The following is a 22176-nucleotide window of genomic DNA, read 5'->3' on the forward strand; positions in this document are numbered from 1 at the left end:
AAGTAAAAATTTATTAATGCATATCTGGAGTACTATTATAGTGGGAGTCTATGGCAGAATAACGTCTGATTTTGCATTTTAAAAACTTATGTAACAGTTGAAATGAAATATCAGTTATATTTGCATTTATTGGCATTTTGCGATGAGTGCCTTGAGGCATGCTTAAGCATGGTGGACCTTATAAGCATGTTATAAAGATATATTTTTATTTAATCCCAAACTCCCGATATATGGGTTTTAAACCAATACGTGAAGTTTGTGAATTGCATATTTTATAAAGGAATTTATTAAATTACAGGTGAAGCGAATACATCATGATGGGTTTCCGGTTGAACATCACACAGTTCAAACTAAAGATGGTTACGTTTTGACATTACATCGAATACCGTTTGTGCAGAAGCTGCCTAATGATAAAACTCATATTCTTCGAAGACCTGTAGCATTTTTACTGGCGGGAATCTACGCCTCCTCAGATGCGTGGTTGTTAAATGGACACGAGAATTCATTGCCATATTTGCTTTCGCGTAACGGTTTTGATGTTTGGTTAGGTAACAATCGCGGCAACATATATTCGAGGCAGAATATCTTTTACAATACAACGGAACGAGAATTTTGGAACTTTAGCTGGCATGAGATGAGTGTTTATGATATGCCAGCAATAGTTGATTACATTCGGATTCATACAGGTGAACAAAAAATGCATTTCATTGGTATATCGCAGGGTGGAACCATTTTTTTAGTTCTCAATTCGATGTTACCTCAATACAATAATGCGTTTAAAACCGCAACATTACTGGCTCCAGTAGCTTACGTAAGTAATACTAAAGGAAGTTTGGCTAAAGTGGTGGGTCCTTTGCTGGGAACACGAAACTATGTATCTAAGGTATTGGAGAGTGTAGAAATGGTTTCTACAAACAAGTATGTTAAAAAATTACTTTCGATGGCTTGTTTAGAAAACGAAAAGCCCTTAGTATGTGTAAGTCGTTTATGGCCAGCAGCTGGATATGATACCCAACTATTAAATAAGGTAATAACTAATACATTAGAGTGTCCCTTACAATTAAATTTTTTGAAATGTTGAAACGGTACCCGCTGTTAGCTTTCGTAGTGACCTAAAATACCACAAAAAAAATGTTTAGCTTGTTCTAAGAAGGCAACCCGTGCCGACTTTCGATTTAGTTTTGAGGTGCATTTACAAAGGGAAAAAATGCATTTTTTTCTGTTTTTTTTTTTAATTTTTGTAATTCAATTTAATTACTTTTGCAATTTAATTTAAAAGAATCGAAATGTATACATAATTGTCGTTCTAATAAGATATAAAAGACAAAAATTGGTTAAAAATTTTAAAGTTATTAAAAAATCGGCAGGTCATTAACGTGTCTCAGGCCACTAGAACAATAAATGTAGAAACAAAATTAACATATTTTGAGAAATATTAAAACAAACTTAAAATATGGATTACTTGTATATGAGTTTTTATCTTCATAGAATAAAAAAAATATTTTTTTAACGGCAGTTTCAAAACTCCAATTTCAAATTTTTAAAAATGATGTTAAAAAAATTTCAGAATTTTTTAATCATCACATGGGGATTTATTTACAACATAATAGGGAATAAAATTGTGAAAAAAGTATGTCAATACCTGCTATAGTTTTTCCGTACGTGCGATATAAATTTTGCGATTTTCGAGAAAAACTATTTTTTGGCCATATTTTGGCGAATAAGCCCAATTTCCTTACTGTTATTAATTTTAAGCGAAATCTGTTCAGAATATTATAGTTCTGTCTATTTTAAATATATTCTGAAAGTTTTCCTAAAATCGGAAAATGTACCCGCGGGTACCGTTTCAACATTTCAAAAAATTTAATTCTAAGGGACACTCTACTATACATATCTATATAAGTATGTATGTACATTAGGTATATAACTAATTTGTGATGGCCAATGTTGTATAAATAATGAACATTATTTTTTTAGGTCATTTGGAATAAAAAACATCACGCATCAACACCAATTTCTAAAATAAGCCAACATTTTTTTTCTCTGAAAAATTATATAAATATGTATGTAATTTCATATTTTTTTTGCAAGTGTGAGGGATACTTCCCTTATTTAAAAATTATCTTTTGAAGTATGTATGTATGTCCGCAGCTATTATAAAAATAAAATATATTGTTTTTTAAAATAATTGAAAATATTGAATAAATAATACCATGCATCTTCATATTTTTTAATGCTCTATTCGACTATGCTATGCCAATTTGCATATTTACAAAAAATTTCAATAGTTATATCCCTAATGTACATATGTATGTGCATTAGAGTGCTCCAAAAAAACGAAAATGCGAATTTTGACCGTCCCCCACCTAGAATTGTTCTATGTATTGTAGAACCACGTTCTGTAAAATATTAGGACAATAGGATAACGTTAATAACTGGTAGGGCAACGGCCCTAAAGTTTGGAAATGAAAACATTTTCCTACTAAATAATTACTTTTACAATTTAATATAAAAGAATCGAAATGTGGACATAATTGTCGTTCTAATGAGATATAAAATACAAAAATTGGTTAAAAAATTTTAAAGTTATTAAAAAATCGCCAGGTCATTAACGTGTCTCAGGCCAATAGAACAAGAAATTTTGGGAAATTTGGGATCAAAATTAACATACATATTTTGAGAAATATTAAAATAAGAGCTTATTTTTACTTAAAATATATCCATATTTACTTGTATGTGAGTTTTTGTCTTCGTAAGATACCGTTAACCTATTAGCAGATATGACCAACAAATTTTAGTTTTCATAATGGACGTTTCAAAACTCCAATTTAAAATTTTTAAAAATTTTGTTAAACAAATTTCAGAATTTTTTGATCATCACATTGGGATTTATTTAGAACATAATAGGGAATAAAAATATGAAAAAAGTATGACAATACCTCCTACAGTTTTTCCGTACCTGCGATTTAAATTTTGCGATTTTCGAGAAAAACAAATTTTTTGGCCATATTTTGGCGAATGAGCCGAATTTCCTTACTGTTATGATTTTTAAGTAAAAGCTATTCAGAATATTATAGTCCAGGTAGTTTTAAATATAGTATGAAAGTTGTACTAAAATCAGAAAACGTTAACTCTTAAATCGTGAAGGTCAAAGTAAATTTTTTCAATATTTGGAATTTCTCATGGAAAGATAGCGAAATGGTATATATTTTTGGGCCGATTTTCATGAAACTTAAGAAAAATATAACACAAAAACTAGTATTTACAAAAACAGCAGACAAATTAAAATTAACCCTTAATAACACTTGGGGTTGAAATGACCCCAAACTTCTAAAACCATAAACAAATTGTCAATTTCAATAGTGCTGATCAAAAATTGCTTTTTATAGGACACAAACTTTAAAATATTGTATTGCGTATTAGAAAATAGTATTACTAAGCCATTTTGAAAAATGTTCACATTTTTGTTAAATTTTGACACATTTTTCAAACGGCAAAATATTGCATTTATACCTGATTTTTGCTTTAATAACGTAATTAATATTTTTTTGGCAAAAACCTATCTCTGGCAACAACAAAATACATGCTAGTCAATGTATTTTGTTGTTGTATCATTGTTGTATTTTTGTTTGACAAATTGGAGTGTCTCGTCTCTATGTATAATTCTCTATGGTCTGTACTAAGTTCCATATTCATAATTGAATTTAATATGGGAACAATAAAAAACAAGTTACTTATCCGTCACCATATTTTAGGAAGGACGTAACCATAGAGAATAGACATAGAGCCAAAACTCTCCTGTTGTCAGAAACCTAAGTGGTGAGAATGTATTAGTAGAAAAAACTACGTGAAAACAAAAACAACACCCGTGTGCACTGTTGCCACATAATTTTGGTATAAAATCGTAAAAATGGTACTAAAAAATCGTCAAAATCGGCAAAATATTTTTGAAATCGTTAACTCTTAAATCGTGAAGGTCAAAGTAAATTTTTTCAATATTTGGAATTTCTCATGGAAAGATAGCGAAATGGTATATATTTTTGGGCCGATTTTCATGAAACTTAAGAAAAATATAACACAAAAACTAGTATTTACAAAAACAGCAGACAAATTAAAATTAACCCTTAATAACACTTGGGGTTGAAATGACCCCAAACTTCTAAAACCATAAACAAATTGTCAATTTCAATAGTGCTGATCAAAAATTGCTTTTTATAGGACACAAACTTTAAAATATTGTATTGCGTATTAGAAAATAGTATTACTAAGCCATTTTGAAAAATGTTCACATTTTTGTTAAATTTTGACACATTTTTCAAACGGCAAAATATTGCATTTATACCTGATTTTTGCTTTAATAACGTAATTAATATTTTTTTGGGGATTTTTGAACAATAAAATTGATTTTAACCCTTTAGTGTACTTTTGATTTATTAAATTTAAAAAATAACTTGAGCACCATTCATATTGAATGTGTTTTTCGTGATTTTCAAAGTTGAGGTTCATTTTAACCCCAAGTGCTATTAAGGGTTAATTTTAATTTTTCTTCTGTTTTTGTAAATACTAGAACTTATGTTATATTTTTCATAAGTTTCAGCAAAATCGGCCCAAAAATATATAACATTTCACTATCTTTCCATAAGAAATTCCAAATATTGAAAAAAATTACCTTTAACCTTCCCGATTTTAGGGTTAACGTTTTCCGATTTTAGTACAACTTTCAGACTATATTTAAAATTACCAGGACTATAATATTCTGAATAGCCTTTACTTAAAAATCATAACAGTAAGGAAATTCGGCCCATTCGCCAAAATATGGCCAAAAAAATAGTTTTTCTCGAAAATCGCAATTTTTAATCCCTATTATAATCTCAATAAATTCCAATGTGATGATCAAAAAATTCTGAAAATTGTTTGAAGTTATTTAGTAGCAAAACGGGAAAAAATGCAATTTTTCCCTTTGTAAATGCATTTCCAAACTTTAGGGCCGTTGCGCAACCAGTTAACGTTATTCTATTGTCCTAATATTTTACAGAACGTGGTTTTACAATACATAGAACAATTCTTGGGGGGGGGGTTGGATTTTACGGCCTGTAACTTAACTTTTTTCGCCCATACAATCTTGGAGCATTCTAATGTGCATATGTAACTAATAAGCTTGACTAATTTCAATCAAAAATATTTAATTTCTTCACAGACACTAATTCCCGACATTATGGCAAACTTTCCAGTTGGTGGATCATTTAAGCAAATTATGCACTATTTTCAAGGCTACATGTCAAAAAAATTCCGTCAATATGATTATGGGCCGCAGCAAAATTACCTTAACTATCGTCAGCTAGAACCACCAGAATATAACTTGGAAAATGTCATAGTACCAACCAGTATTTTCTATGCGGAAAATGATTACATTGTATCGGTTGAAGACATCTGGAAATTAATCAGACGTTTAAAAAATATCAGTACGATTTACAAGTTACCGCCAAAAAGGTGGAATCACTTTGACTTTATATGCGGTTTGGGCGTGAGAACATTTATTTTCGATAAAATAGTAAATACTCTAAGTTTTTATGAATTATATTAAAAAAATTGCAATTATATAAAACCAACCCCCTTTACATTATACATAATATTGTGTTGTATGAATTGGGAAATAAAGTATTATGGAATTTCATAATACATATTCGGAAATTTACATTTATGGAATGTCTGTACCATAGGGTAACATAGAGACGAGACGTAATTGTCAAAAACCTAAGTCTGTTGTCAAAAACCTATCTCTGGCAACAACAAAATACATGCTAGTCAATGTATTTTGTTGTTGTATCATTGTTGTATTGTTGTTTGACAAATTGGAGTGTCTCGTCTCTATGTATAATTCTCTATGGTCTGTACTAAGTTCCATATTCATAATTGAATTTAATATGGGAACAATAAAAAACAAGTTACTTATCCGTCACCATATTTTAGGAAGGACGTAACCATAGAGAATAGACATAGAGCCAAAACTCTCCTGTTGTCAGAAACCTAAGTGGTGAGAATGTATTAGTAGAAAAAACTACGTGAAAACAAAAACAACACCCGTGTGCACTGTTGCCACATAATTTTGGTATAAAATCGTAAAAATGGTACTAAAAAATCGTCAAAATCGGCAAAATATTTTTGAAATCGTCAAAAAAACGGAAAAAATAAAAATATCTAGTTTTTTGGTGAAATTTTACGATTTTTTTAGAAAAAAACTTATAATCCAATAAAGAATTCATATATTTAAAGAATTAATGTTGTAAAATATGTGTTATATAATAAGAATTATTTAGTTATTTCACCATTCCGTTTTTATTTCTCATTTTTCCACACGACTTACCTACATATATGTATGTATCTCAAATACTAAGTCATATACATAAACAATTAAGATAAGAAAGCGATTTCAAAGACATTTCCAACGACATATACGAATTTCGGAAAAATCAAACTTCATTAATTTTAAAAAGTCTTTAGTATAGGTTTAAAGAAATCCTTCAAGTAACTGTTTGTATAAACGAACTAAAAATTTGTTATTAATATTATATTGGTTAAAAATTTGTTACGCACGGACAATGCGTCTAAAAATAAAAGTTAAAAATTTAAGATTTTTTTCCAAAATCTTAACATTTTTTGTTTTGATTTGATTGATTAAATTATTAAAATCATGAAATTTAAGTTCTTTAAATTCGGATTATATTTTTATATATCATATTCTATCATACAAAAACTATTACGGTTCAATGTGTTTTAATTGTATTTGTTAATTAAATGATTATATGAAAACCTTGATGTAAATAAAGACTTTTCACAAAATCGTCATTTTAAGGACTAAAATCGGCAAATCGCACTTTGCCATTTTTACTATCAAAAATCGCCAAAATGCCGATAAATCGGCAAATCTGGCAACAGTGCTCGTGTGTGTGATTATTTTGAGTATTTTTTTTTTTGGAATTTTTTTCTAGTTTCCGCTCTATGTTTCTCTATGGACGTAACTAAACATTATTTTCTAAATTAAGTTTTTGGATTATTCTCAATACACAAATATGTGAAAGCTGTTAAAATAAACCTAATTAAATTTACAGTACGATAAATTTGTTTTCGACTTTCACTTGAAATAGCATTTAAACTTTAACGGAACATTTTCCTTTCATTTGAACTATAAATTATTGACAAATTAGCTATTTTTATTGAATTTATTAAATGATTTCCTGACAATTCATATTGCTCAATATTATAATGTAGAGAGGACTTACATATTTATGTATAGATGTTAATATTTATGTATTTTACTCACTAACACCAAATATTATTATCGTTTTATTTAACATAGATAATACAAAGCAGATGTGATAAATTGTGTAACATTAAGCTAAAAAAAACTTGTGCACTTCCCAAATCAAAATAAATGTAAATTCTATTAACTATTTTCGTAATGTATGGGTGTATATTTCGTATATATAAAACTTATTTGGAGCGAAATTTGTGTAGATACATATGTACATATATAAATTAACCGATAAAGTCCAATTTCGGCTTGGTCCTTAAAATTATATGTACCAAATTTTATCGTCATATCTTCAAAATTGCGACCTGTACTTTGCGCACAAGGTTTACTTGTTATGTGTTGGACAATTTTGACCACAAATATAAAAGGGTTAAGAATAGTCTAGACTCTAGAGATTTAAAAATAAAATATACAAAAACAATCTGAAATTAAGTATTAGAAAATACGCTTTTGAAGAAATCATTTTAATAAATTTGTGACCAACAACTAGATTTCCATAATAATAGCAATAGATAATAGCAACCGAATTTGTTGTCAATCGAATGCATAATCATGCGATTGTCAACAAATTCGGTTGCTGCTACGAATCTGTTTTCTCTATGTACATATACATATATACACACAGAAAACAGATCCATTGGAAATCGGTTGTGATTGAAAATAATGAATATGATGAACCGAATTTCATTTGTTATGTTTAAAAGATTATAAATTCAACAGATTTTCTATATTCAAAAGTGTTAAAACATAAATGTAATCGAATTAAGGTTGCAACAATTCATAAATTGGTTATTGTAACCGATTTGTACGTATTAACATTGTATCGTATTAATTCGGCAACGAGAACATAATTGTATTCAGCATTATCGTCTTTAGTTCCAAATATTAATGATACTAATCGAAAAAAATACAAATTCAGTCTACTCAACCGACAAAAAATTGTGTGTTGGTTGTTTTGACATTGATAAATAAATTATTTGAATATTTTTAAAAAAAAAAATTATTTTTTCAAAAACCAAAAATATAATTAATAAACATACAAAATTTTAGTATTAGCAGATGGAAGAAAGGTATGTCCAATAGATAAATTCTCAAAATATTGTGTCCGAAATAAATACGAGTTCTACAATTTTCATTGGTTTCTTAACAGCTATTATTCTGATACTACAGAAAGTACATACTTTCAGGGAAAAAACAAAATTACTCTGTGCTATCACCCATCCTGGATTGGTTTCTGTAAGCAAAACTATATGAGAAAACTACATGCATTGTTCGAGTAGAAAGTAATTTCTGATATATTATTATTTTTTGTCTCAATACTTCTAGATTTGCCTTAGTTTTCACCATGAAATTTCAAAACAGACAACATAAGAGAAGTCATTCAAGATTATTCAAGCTATGACTTATAAATCACTATTCGCCTAAATGTATTATAAACTTTTGGTACTAAATATTTCTTTTTTTGAAAATAAATAGAAGAAAAAGAAAAAGTAGAGTTTAATTTAAAGCATAAAGGTAACAAAATATATTAATTATCCCTATTGAGAGATTCAGTTCTTTCTACCGAATTAGTATTTTTAAACAGTTGAGTGAATCATCAATAGAATTGTATGTGTACCATTTATTGAGTTATTGTAATCGAATTTTGTGATAGTACGTGGAACCTACAGAATTCGATTGACGACAAATTCGGTTGTGAACACGAATCTGTTTTCTCTGTGTATATTTGTTGGACAGTGATATTATTCTATATATGTATATGTATGTATGTGTATATATTTCATAGAATAAGCGGATTGGTTGGAAATCGGTTGCAACTGTGAAAATTTAGTAGAATAATTCAATATTGTGTTGTAGTCATTGAACATTTATAAATTCCACAGATTATTTTTATTTATAAGTGAAAAATCATAATTGTAATAAAATTGAGGTTCCTACAATTGTATTATTAGTTAACGTAATCAATTTGAGTCTGGTTAATATTAAATTAAGGAATTCGGCAGAGAGGACTGACGATTTCAGTTACAATAACCAATAAATTCGGTCATAAAACCAAAAAATCAAATTCGGTGATTCCAACTAGAGTTGGGTTTATTAGCTCCTTTCAGCTCAGCTCACTGAAATGAACTAGGTCGCTCTTTTAGCTCATTAGCTCAGTATGTTGTATAATGACCATTTCATTTTGAGAATTGCTTGTAGTGAATTAAATCAAAATAAATAATTGATTAAAATGTTAAGTAGAACATTCACTAACTAGAAGGTATTCTTTTACCAAAAAACACAAGATATTAACTGGAATTTGAAAAAGGAAAAATATTTTGATGATCTGATAATTGTGATCCAAAACAAAAATGTGACAATAACTAAACCAAAATGAATATTGTTGCAATTTTTTGGGGGTTTTCCCGTTTAAATAATGTTAGTTATCAATTGGCAAAATATATATTTTTACCTGACTTTTACAACTTATATATACATATATGATCAAAAAAATTTATAAAAATATTATCAACATTAACTTAATTATTTTATGATATAACAATGGCAGCTGACAAGTGTTCTGTTGATGTAGCAGTATAGTAAAAAAGTGCATAAGATATATGTTTTCTAAAAAAAAGTGATTGAAATAATATTGCTAATTTAATTAAGAATATCAGTACTTTGTATTTTTTTAATTATGTTTTTTGGTAGATATAATCCCACTAATGTATTTTTGAAATAGTATTTTTTTTACTAATTACATACTTTCAATTACAATTATTATTTTAACAATAACAATTATGTATTTCCCTTTTTCATTATTATTTTATGAAATATACTTACAAAGTTACTTCTTAAATTTAGTTTATTCAGATAAATATGTAAGTATTTAGTAGTGTTCAGTTCAAAAAAATGCAAAAGGGCTCGCAAAACGTTTCTTTTCTAATATTATTTTTTCAGCTATTTCAAGATTTCAGTTTTATATAAAGTAAAATTTTGGGTGGACATTTGTAAGGGGGCTGTTGAAATAATAGACAGATTTTTACCAGTTTCAATAGGCTCCGTCATTGGGTCAAAATATCTTTAAAATTATGGCCTGTACTTTGTGCACAAGTTTATATGAACAACCATCCAGTCCATCGGATGGACAACGTTAAATCGTTAAAATGTTTAACATATTTATGATTATAGTATTATTAAATAATTTTCTTCCTCTTGGTAATTTTATAGCAGTAATACTATAATTTTACGTTAACTATTAATTTTAAACCAATCCATAAAGCATTTCTCAAATATTCAAAATTTGGTAGTTTTTAATCAGAAATTTGGTAGGAAAAATATTTTATGAGTTGCAACGCTGCTTGTGCAGCTCTTTCATGAGTTCTGAATGAAACATGAGCATAAAACAAAACCGCTCAGTTGAAAACGCTCAGTGCTGAGCTGAAAACGCTCAGTATGATGAATGATTCACTTCGCTCAGTTGAGTGAATAGTTCAATTGAACTAGGTCATTCATGAGCTACACAACTCTAATTCCAACCGACAAACGATTATGTTTATTATAAATTTGTTTGACAGTTTTCAAAAATAAACAATAAATTAATTAGAAATTAAAGAAAACATTTTTACACACACTTAAAAGTAAAATATTAATAAAAAAAAAGATAAGTTATCACAGAGTGCAGTAACACTCGGTCTTAGAATGGTAAGTGAGCTATTTGTGGGTACTCCTTCTTGTAAATAATAATCAAAATTTACTTAATCCAACAAACTCTCATTCCTTTTCCATGTTTACCAATGATTTCTGGTGATGTGATAATCCAGTTGGAGAATTCTTCACTAAAGCAGGTGCATACTTCTAAGTGCTTCTGCATGTTTTAATGTCTGGTTCGCAAGAGATGAAAGGACAATAACGGTAAGGAAATTGTGAATTTCCAATATAGTGTGAGGTCTAATTTCTTTTATAATGTTTATTTAAAAAAAATATTTGGTCTCATTGCATTGATTTTATTTGCATTTGAAATAGAAAAATTTGTGTACGTATATGAAATTTTCATTATAAAATAGTCTGTTGAAAATATTAGTTCGTGGCAACTAATTTGATTTTTCTTGATTTTTTGTTGGAATTTTGAAAATCTTAAATAATAATCTTGGAAGAAAGGAGATTTTTTAGGAGCGAACATTGAATATTGGTAAGATAATTTAGAAGTTTTTTTTTTTTTTGAAATTTTGTTATGTCAGACTTATGGTCGGAATTGTAAATTTTGTTGTTTTAGATTCTATTTGGTCACATATTCAATTTAAAAATTTTGAGAACATCTTGCATATTCCATTGGTAAGATGTTTAGTTTCCTCAATAAAGGAAACAAGGAACCCAATAAACCAGAAAACGATATGATAGCAAAATCGATATTACCTTATGGGAGCGATTATGATATTATTTACTACTTATTATTGAAAACGATATTATCACAATCAGAGTTGGGGGTAGTGCACTAAATGTTGAGTGCAATCAACATTTCACTAGCACTAAATATTATTTTAAAAAATATATTTTTAACTAATTTTCATCAGCTTTAGTGGTAGTGAAGCTTATATTTTTATCACTAATATTTTTTAGTGATAGTGATATTTTTTTAACTATAAATCAATTGAGTGGTAGTGTAGAAATAAGCACTAAACTCAAATAGTTAAAAAATTTAACAATAACTAAAAAAATAATTCAATAATTTTCTTTGCACTAATATATTCAAAATTAGTGATCATGAAGTTATTCCAGTTTAAACTAGAATATTAAATATACAGATATTTGTTGAGCAAGCTTCAAAGTGTTTTTCAGCATCCGAAGAAATAATAACACAACAAAACACTGATAATGTAGGATTCTTAGATTTTGGGGAAATTGACAGTAAGTGAAAAAGTTATTGAAGAAATTACTTAGTTTATTAATATCTTCAATATTATGACCTTCAACCTTTGTGAAGAAAGATGGCATAGAAAGTGAAATACGTGCGTTCCTTTTAAGCTCGGACACTGATATTTGCAGTCTCAAAAAATATCCAATAATAAGGCAAATGTTTTTTAAATTTAACACGCCTTTGGCTTCTTTTGCTCCAGTAGAGCGTTTATTTTCTTTTAGTAGAATGGTGGATTCTCCTCGGAGAAATAAATTAAATGATTCGAATTTCGAAAAGCTTGTTTTACTTAAAGCCAATAATCGCTAATTATTTTCTGTGTAATTGCTTAATTCTCTTTTTATTGTAATTTGTTTATTTATATACCGCTTTTACGTTTTTTCCTTAAATATATTAACTTAAACTATGAATAGAGTAAAAAATTTCTTTGTTGGAAAAAATAGTGCAGGAATATTTTTTTAACTAAAAATTTTAGTGTATAAAAAATTATTTCATTAGGCTGCAAAAAAAAATATTTTAACTATTTTCAAAATATTATTAGTTAAACATTTTTAACTACACTATCACTATTATTGAGTGAGGCTTATATTTTTCAACTCATCACTAAATATTAAAAAAATTAGTGAAGTATTTTACACTACCACTAACTATTAGTGATAGTTAAAAATTAGTGCACTACCCCCAACCATAGAGAATTATACATAGAGACGAGACACTCCGATTTGTCAAACAAAAATACAACAAATAATATTTCTGATACAACAACAAAATACATTGACTAACATGTGTTTTGTTGTTGCAAGAGATAGGTTTTTGACAACAGACTTAGGTTTTTGACAATTCCGTCTCATCTCTATGTTACCCTATGCCCCCAACTATGATCACAATATAGTTTTCAAATATTTTCCTTCCAATAAAATCAAGGTGTATTAACAAGGTGAGTGCATAAAATCAGCTGTTTCTTAATTCGCTGTGGATTTATGTACACTATATGTCAAACATTGTTTATGTTTACATTTGTTATTGTAAATAACATAGTAATATTTTAATTCGCCTTGATTTTGACATTTACCGTACATTTTAACAAAAACAAATTGCCTGTTGTTTTTGCATTGTTGTATTTGTTGCCGGGACGCACTCACCTTGTTAATACGCCTTGCAATAAAATAAATAAATAAATTACAAACATTTGAAAAAAAACTTCAAACTGAAAAATAATTTAAATTAAAAATTTTCAAACAACAAACGCAAGATGGAAACAAAATTAATATTAAATAATTTAAAACGTTATTATTTGATTGAAACTGTGTGCAGGTAATAAAAACGCGATAATTTTCTTAAATTTTATGGTGATTTGTATGCAATATTTGAAACGTTCAAATAGCAAAAATATGATTTGTATGCAATATTTGAAACGTTCAAATAGCAAAAATATGAATGTGATGAAAATATATGTACATATATGTTATTTTTTCTTTCCAGGTTTTTGTTTATTTCAGCGAAATATCTAGTATTAGAGATTAAAATTTATATAATTTTTAGTATTAAATAGCATTCAGAATAAAATCTGCAGTATGGCGATTTTACTATCGTTTTTATTGGAAATTATGACAGCGAAAACGGTATCATAATTTTCTGGAAAAACGATATTATAAGGAACGGTACAATTTAGTCCGCAAAAACTATCGTTTATGACACGCAAACGATATCATATATGATAGTTTATATCATCTAGATGATATCGTTTCGATATCGTTTTAATATCGTTTGGTTTATTGGGAAGGAACAAACTAACCATTCGTAAAAACATTTTTATCAAGGACCAATTATTATTATTTGTGGACTAATATATTGTATCTATTCCTGCATCCCTCAAACTATTTATCACACCTCTAACCCTACAATTCCCAATCAAGTCAAATTTTCCTGCAACAATTTATCATCTTCCATCAAGATCAAGAATTTTTAAGGAAAATCAAACTATTTATTATAAAATTTTCTAATAACATATTATTGAGACATTTGGTTGACATCAAACCTTTATAACCTGGACAAGACTTTTATAACCTGGACAAGACCTTTATAACCAAATAACATTAAGTTATAATCATTTGAAGTGACCTTTGAAAATGGATAAAACATTTTAAATTTAATTTTTTTTTCCTAAAATGTATAATTTTTTTCAATTTTGATTGTTTTCTATAATTTGTTTGTCATTTTTTTTATGTATATTTCAATATTTTAAATTTATTTTAAACATGTCTGTCTGTTAAAAAATTTAAACACAAAAACAAAAACATACATTTTTAAATTTAATATTACATTTTTGACACATTAAACAAAATGAGAAAAGAATTTTAAAACTACTTAAAAATTCAAAATTTCAAATCCATGGACCTGCTGTAACATCGGATCCATCTTTTGGTGAATGTATTGTTTTTATTTAATTTATTCTATTTCTCATTTTATTTACACACATTAACACAATATTTGATTTACATGTTAAATTAATATTGTTTGAATAATTTTCTTTTAAATTAACATTAACATAATCATTTAAACTTTATTAATTTTTTTATATATGTTATTAACATTAATGTTAGATGTTAACATATTTATGTTGTTGATTTAACACATTAATTTATAAATATACATATTTAATGTTAATAACGTTTGTTACTTTTAACAATATAGTTTTTTTTATTGTTTTTGTTATAACTTTGTTAACATCCAACAAACATTTTCACTATTGTTGTCTTAATTTTGAATATTGAATTAAATATGAATTTTGCTTGTAGATTTTACATTTATTATTATTGAGTTTATAATGTTTTAAATCTACTGTTTTAATTCCACGAAAGATTTAAAAAAACAGCTAATTTCATGAGTTTGGGCTATCTTATATTATACTAGGTGAAGATAGCAAAGGTAGGGTTGGGTTAAGAACCACAGGGGGTAATGTCATCTAACTTCCTTTCTTGGTATGCTTCACTTTATTATTATTTTTGGTTATTTTTTTTATTTCTTATAATTTTTGATTTGTCTTTATGTTATTTTGTATCAGTATTGGAAATAGTAGAGCTACCTATATCTTTAAATTATTTGTAACGTACATTTTATTTTCGGGAAACAAGATCTCCACCCCATTATCCCTGAGCACAGCCGAAACCATAGGTAGCAAATAGTTTTCTTGAAAGTGAAAGTTCATTTAGTCCGTTACATAATATTTAATATTTAAAATAGTCAACCGTTTTGTTACAATCATTCACTTATTTAATGATATAATTATTAAATAAGTGAATGATTTCTTTCGTAAAGATCAATATCGTTATGGTACGTCGCCATTCGTCGACGTAATATGTTAACCGATGTCCATGGAAATATCTATTTTGTTACCCGGAACATGTATGCAGGATTCGAAAGTTTTTATGAGCTTTCGAATCCAAAAAAAATGGGCGGTAGATGAAAAATAAAAACCTATCTTAAAAATACATTTCGTAGCATATCCCAGCAAAAACTAACTTTTCAATGACTACTTCATACCGTCGTAGTAGTTTGGTAATGAGTGATATGTAATCTGATTAGAACTTTTTTTACAACATTCATAATTATTTCTTTATATTGTGAAATTAATTCAACCTTTGAATGATGACCTTTTTGTTAATTCAAATTGATTTTAAATATTTTTTCCTCATTCAATTTATATTTTTACCCCCATATGCATAAACATTTTATATATTTATCAAAGGTTTATAAAACAAATTTTGTATGGAAATTTTGTTTGATAAACCTTTGATAAATTTATAAACTGTTTATGCATATGGGAGTTAATCTTTTACAAAATAAATAAAGAATATTTTTTAAAAGACAATTTGTAATGGAATACATATTAAACGTGGTAAGTACTTGCCTCCAAGGTAGCTAGGTTTACTATTTTATAATTTTTAGACCTCTGCAATAAAAACAAGTAAGAAAGTATATAACACCCTACATCAAGTAAATGAGCTAAGTAAATGAACGAATAAAAATATCAATAATTTATATTCGTGAGTGATTTTTGGAAGTGGGCCTTATATGGGAGCTATGACCAATTATGGACCGATCACAATGAAATTATGTCGTGTGATTTATGCCTATATGAAAGTTATTTATGGTGAATTTTGTGTATATATTAGGGTATTCAATCGATTAACCGTTAATCGGTTAACCGAATAATTTGAAATTGCCGATTTTCAAATAACAAATAAACATAAATACAAATTTCAAATTAAAATTAGATATTTTTGAACATCCAATGAACATGATTAGTGTGTATGTATAACAACTGAGATATTTTTTTTAATTTACATGTCTTTGAAACTTTGTTTGTATTTACATGTATAGACGAAATTTTTTTGAAATTAGTCTTTTATCATAACTAAACGAAACTATTAAATTAATCAAAATCTAAAACAATCCAAAAAGGAATATTCTTTATCATGCTTTTGATTTCTCAAACATATACAATCAGCGAGAGAGTTTTTTTCCAAGAAAAGTTTTATTAAATCTAAAGAAAAAAAATCGTTTAAATTATATTCTTTTTATAAAATATTATTTCAGAAGATCTCACTAAAACCCTAAAAAAGTCTCACATCGCTCCTTTGCTGCCACAACGTCATAATTAAAAAAAAGTCGTTTCGAGAAAAACGTCTTTGAATGTTTTATGGCATTTTATTTCTTAAATAAATTTTCAACAAATCATGCGATTTCAGAAAAATATAAATAGTAGATGTTAATATCTTTCTAATCTGTATTTAACCCAAATATTTACTTATCAATTATACGAGAAAACATGAATTTTAATTTTGATGTTTACAGCTAAAAACACTAACACAAAAAACAATTGACTTTTTTGAAAACTGATAGTTTTATCTTTTTATGAAAGATTATATTTTGTATTACTCAGTTCAAAAAACACGGATTTTGAGTTATGACGTTGCAACGCGTTGTTGCAAATAGGCGATGTGTGTTCAAAAATGATCCCAAATACCTTATTTGCTATTTTTTTATGTTTTTGTACACAAAATACCTTGTTGTATTTTCAATTTAAAATTAAAATAGAAATTATTCGGTTAATCGAATAATTTTAAATTAACCGAATAAATCAAAACCTCGATTAATTATTTGCTCGATTAACCAATTAAACCAGAAACCCGATTAACCCTCCGTCATGCACATGTATCTGGCCAGATATTTTACGAATTTAACTGTGATTTAAATATATTTCTAATTTGGCTAGAGGTTTGAGTCTCCAGGTACCCTCTACAAATATTGATAGGTATCGTTTTATGAAAAACCACGTTAAAAAAAAACAACAAACTAAATTTATGAGGATTTTTTCATGTATACATCGTATACGTAGCGCATGTATCTGGCCAGATACACACACATTTTGTAAGAAGAGTTATGTACTTTATTGGTATTTTTTATTTTTTTTTAGTTGCTTACCTGAAGCTGTGTAATGCCCAGTTTTTGACTTGTTATTTAAATACGTATTTAGTTAATTTTAACTTAAAATTAAGTTGTATTTAAATACAGTTTGAGTTTTTCAGTGCTACATAATTTGTCTTATTTAAATAAGATAAAAGTATGGTAGCACTACTAAATATCAAAAATTTATCGATAGTTTTGCTTAAAACAGCTGTTCAACCAAAACAAAAATTGATACATTTTGCCCAATAAGAAATAAAAGTTTATTAAACAATAAAATTATTGGTAGGAAAATGCACAAAAGAAGCTCCAATTGCCCCGCATCGGAATTGTAGTTTTTGCAAGATGCTTTTTTTAGCAAGACGCTGTTGTTTGTTTTTTTTTTTTACTACAATAGAGTGAAAAAAAACCAAACAACAAAAGTCAGCTGTCAAAAACATATGGTAGTTTATGAAACTTAAATAGAATTTAAATGACCAACGTCGGCCATTTAAGTATCATTTAAAAAAGCACTGAGAAACTCATTTTCGCATTTAAATAGAACTTAAATATAATTCATATTTAAATACGAAGTCAAAAACTGGCTCTAAGACTTTTTTAATTTAGAATTAATTAAAACTTACTTTATAACTACTAAATTTAATTGAAATGAACAACTATTTTTTTTTGAAATTAAACACAAAAATAAAATTTTTCTTGTTTTATTTGTTATTAAAATTTTTTTGCACGGGTAGGTGGTTTCGCATGCACTAAGAACAAAAAAATAGAAAATATATATCTGCCTGGCGTGATAACAATATAACAATGTAATATTATCACTAAAATAGCATATTTTTCATATAAATGTACTGAAATACATAGTGTATCTGGCCAGATACATGCGCTACATACGTGACTATCATTGAATACCCTAGTATATCTTCTTTATATATATAATTCTTCTGTACGTGTCACAGTGGTCCAAATGCTCAATCTAGACGGAAAAAAGTAATTTTTTTAAATGTTTCAAAAACAAATTTTTTGTATGGTAATATGTTGACAAGTATCCATATAACATAACGGCATATTTTTTTCCTTTAAATAGCTACACTAGCATTGGTACATTGATTCAAAAACAAGTAATTGCTACTTTGTTAAAAAATTCATATATCTCAAGCGACATTTAACAGTGCAAGTGAAATTGTCGTCAAAAAATAATAAGAACAATTAAAAAAAAAATTTGTTGGTGTAATTAATATAACAAAGGTAAGAGTAAAAATCACTGTTTAAATTTTTCATAAAATATGTTTTGTTTAGAAAAAAAATGCAATTATGTACATGTGTGTTTTAAATGTGAAATTTTTGTTCAATGTCCAAATTCTGTTAGAATTTCAAATGGTAATTTAATAGAGTTAAGCTTTAGTTTTTATGTTGTCTTCATCTATATTTATGTAGCTTTTTAATGTGTAAAAAATTAGCTACCACTTTTTGCCTCAACGATTTTTATTTCATTTAGAGTTTAACATGTCAATTACAAGGAAGAAGCTGTACTTTTATTTTTAAGGTTGGCGTGGCATTTCGCCCATTTAAATTTTTTTTTTTTAATGAATGATATCCTTTAATTCCTTCCACCCCGATTAATTATTTGCTCGATTAACCGATTAAACCAGAAACCCGATTAATTGAATACCCTAATAGGAACAATGGGCATGGCAGCTCTCATACAAAATAAAAATTAATTACTGCATAACTGGAGTACTGTTATAGTGGGAGTCTTCAAACTTTGTGTGAGCTATGGCAGAGCAACGTTTGCCGGGGCAGCTAGTATAATATATAATTTTTAAGAGATTTATGCACGTTAAAGTGATTTTTGGAAGCGCGTCTATATGTCAGCTATGACAAAGTATGAACCGATCGTAAGAAAATTTGGTGACATAAATTTCGTATATATAAAACTTATTTGGAACGAAATTTGTGGAGATACATACAGTGAGTGTCACTCAAAATCGTACAACATATTTTTTTTTAAATATTATGAAATTATACAGGCAATAATAGGTGATTATATAAAAAATTAAAAGTAATTTTATTAATTGGAACAAAAAATATGTATTTCAACAAAAAAGTTAACAAAACCTCAATTCGTTTAAAAAAATATTGATGAAAATTAAAGAACATCACAAAATTCACATTTCACTTAAATTCGTACAACTATATTAAATTATAATTAAAACTTTAAAAATTAAAAAAATGTTAATATTAAATAATCCTAATACTTTGTAGGGTATTATTTGCTATTTTTTAGTGCCTTTACGATTTTAATTGAAGCGTTGGGCACTGACAGTCTTACCCAATTGTTTTATTTGTGGATAAGGGCAATTAAAATTATACCCAATTTTCTGATAGGTAATAGCACACACAATATAAAAATAGCATTTTAAAATATTTCCAAAATATCAACTTTCTAAAACTAATGAATAAAATTTGACTACGATGGTGTACGATTTTAAGTGAAATTCACTGTACATATATAATTAAACATTTATGATCGATAAAGTCCAATTTCTGGAGGTCATTTGTATGGGGGCTAGGTGAAATAATGGACCGATTTCAGCCAGTTTCAATAGGCTTGGTCCTTGGGCCGAAAAAATTATATGTACCAAATTCGATCGAAATATCTTCAAAATTGCGACCTGTACTTTGCGCTTCAATATCGACTGAGAAAGTGATTATAAGTCGATCGGTATACTTTAAGGTGGGTGTTAGACTAATATTATTGGGCGTTACAAACATCTGCACAAACGCATTATACCCTACCCACTATGGTGGTGTAGGGTATAAATATTAACATTAAAATAAAAAATAAATTTTCTGGACTTTCTTCTTATGCCTCCCATTAATAGCTGCACAACTTTTCTTCCAACTTCTACAGTTTATTTATTATTATAGACGCATATTTATTCCACTTTGTTGTCATCAAAATCTGGTTATTTACTGTATCTGCACTCTATCAAATTGCAGTATCCACACAAAATTCTGGAAAAATTTCCAAATTTTTTGTGGATCGGCCCATATTTGACCATAGCCCCCATATAAAGTTCATTTCCGAAAATCACTTAAATAAGCATAAATGTCTTATAAATATCGATATTAAGTTGAAATTCGTCATAAATAGTCCTTAAATATACCAAAACTGCTATACCTAATTCTTTAAAGATCGGCCAATAATTGGTTATAGCTCTCATATAAGGACCACATCCGAAAATCACATTAACCTACATAAATATCTAAAATATATCAATATCAAAACAAAATTCCACACAAATCTCTAATTTATATTTAGAAATCATACTACAGGATTTTGTGAATATCGGTCCATATTTGACCATAGCTCCCATATAAGGTCCACTCCCGAAAATCACTAAAATCCTCATCAATTTCTTAAAAATATAGTTATCAGGTTGAAATTCGAAACAAATTTGTTCAATTTATACAAAAATCGATGTACCAAATTTTAAGACGATAGGTCCAATAATTTTTTATAGCTCTAAATAAAATTGTAGACACTTTTGTTTATACTCTGTTTCTTCACTTGAGGTTAAAAAGGAAAAATATTGTTCCAAACGTATTAACTTATTATTGAGTATATACATACATATATAAATTGTTAAATTTCATACGTTCTAATAGGAATTTCAGATGTGTGATGTCTTATACTTAAATGACAGTAATCGCTTTTCCAAACACTCTTTTTATATACATACTAGGGTATTCATTCGACTAATGATCGTTCGATTAATCGAATAATTATTCAAACAATTTAAAAATGGCCATTTTCGAATAACGAATAATTCGAACAATTTTATGTAGAATAATCGAATAAAACGAATAAGATTTAAATTTATTAAATTGCTTAAAATTTTTCATAATTTAAAATTTAAATAAGTAATAATGACTCACAAAAATGGACAATGGACTTTCGATCACTGTAGATGAGTGTTCCGATAGCTCCTTCTATAAACATATATAAATATTACTGCAAGAAGTTACAATCCAAAAAAACAAATCTTTCAAAATTTTTAACTTAGGATGAAAATAAAAGGTACGGAATAAAATATTTGTTATTTAGCTGGCGAAATATTAGAAGAATCGCAATTAATAATCAAAATTTTAACTTAGATTAAAGTGGAGTTGAATGTGACGGAGAATGTGATTTTGAAACGGTCGTCGAAAGTGATATTGAGGATGACATTTATAATGATTACATTGAAATGATGTTATTCACCGCGTACGTAAGTGTTGCAAAATATTTAATAAATCGAATGATAAACACAAATATTCGTCTTACACATGATTTTAAACATCGTTGAACATCTTTGTCTAACATGGTAATAAACTTTTTGCGTATTTGTAAATGCGTCAATCATGCACTGCCTGATTTCAAATTAGCCACGTTCACTGACAATGATATCAAACTTTGGACAGATTCCCTTTATTGTGTAATTTCCCAAGACCACTTTAT

The 22176-nt window shown here is 27.5% G+C and overlaps 1 protein-coding gene across 1 annotated transcript; it reads left to right on the forward strand.

The window, feature by feature from the left end:
* The first annotated feature begins 230 nt into the window (after positions 1 to 230).
* LOC135954297 (lipase 3) lies at positions 231 to 5584 on the forward strand. The gene is made up of 3 exons (XM_065504411.1): positions 231 to 254; positions 299 to 1027; positions 5198 to 5584. The coding sequence occupies exons 1-3, from the start codon at positions 231 to 233 to the stop codon at positions 5582 to 5584; spliced, it is 1140 nt and encodes a 379-aa protein (XP_065360483.1).
* Positions 5585 to 22176: the final 16592 nt, after the last annotated feature.

This window comes from Calliphora vicina, chromosome 1 (assembly GCF_958450345.1).
Source record: "Calliphora vicina chromosome 1, idCalVici1.1, whole genome shotgun sequence".
Lineage (NCBI taxonomy): Eukaryota > Metazoa > Arthropoda > Insecta > Diptera > Calliphoridae > Calliphora > Calliphora vicina.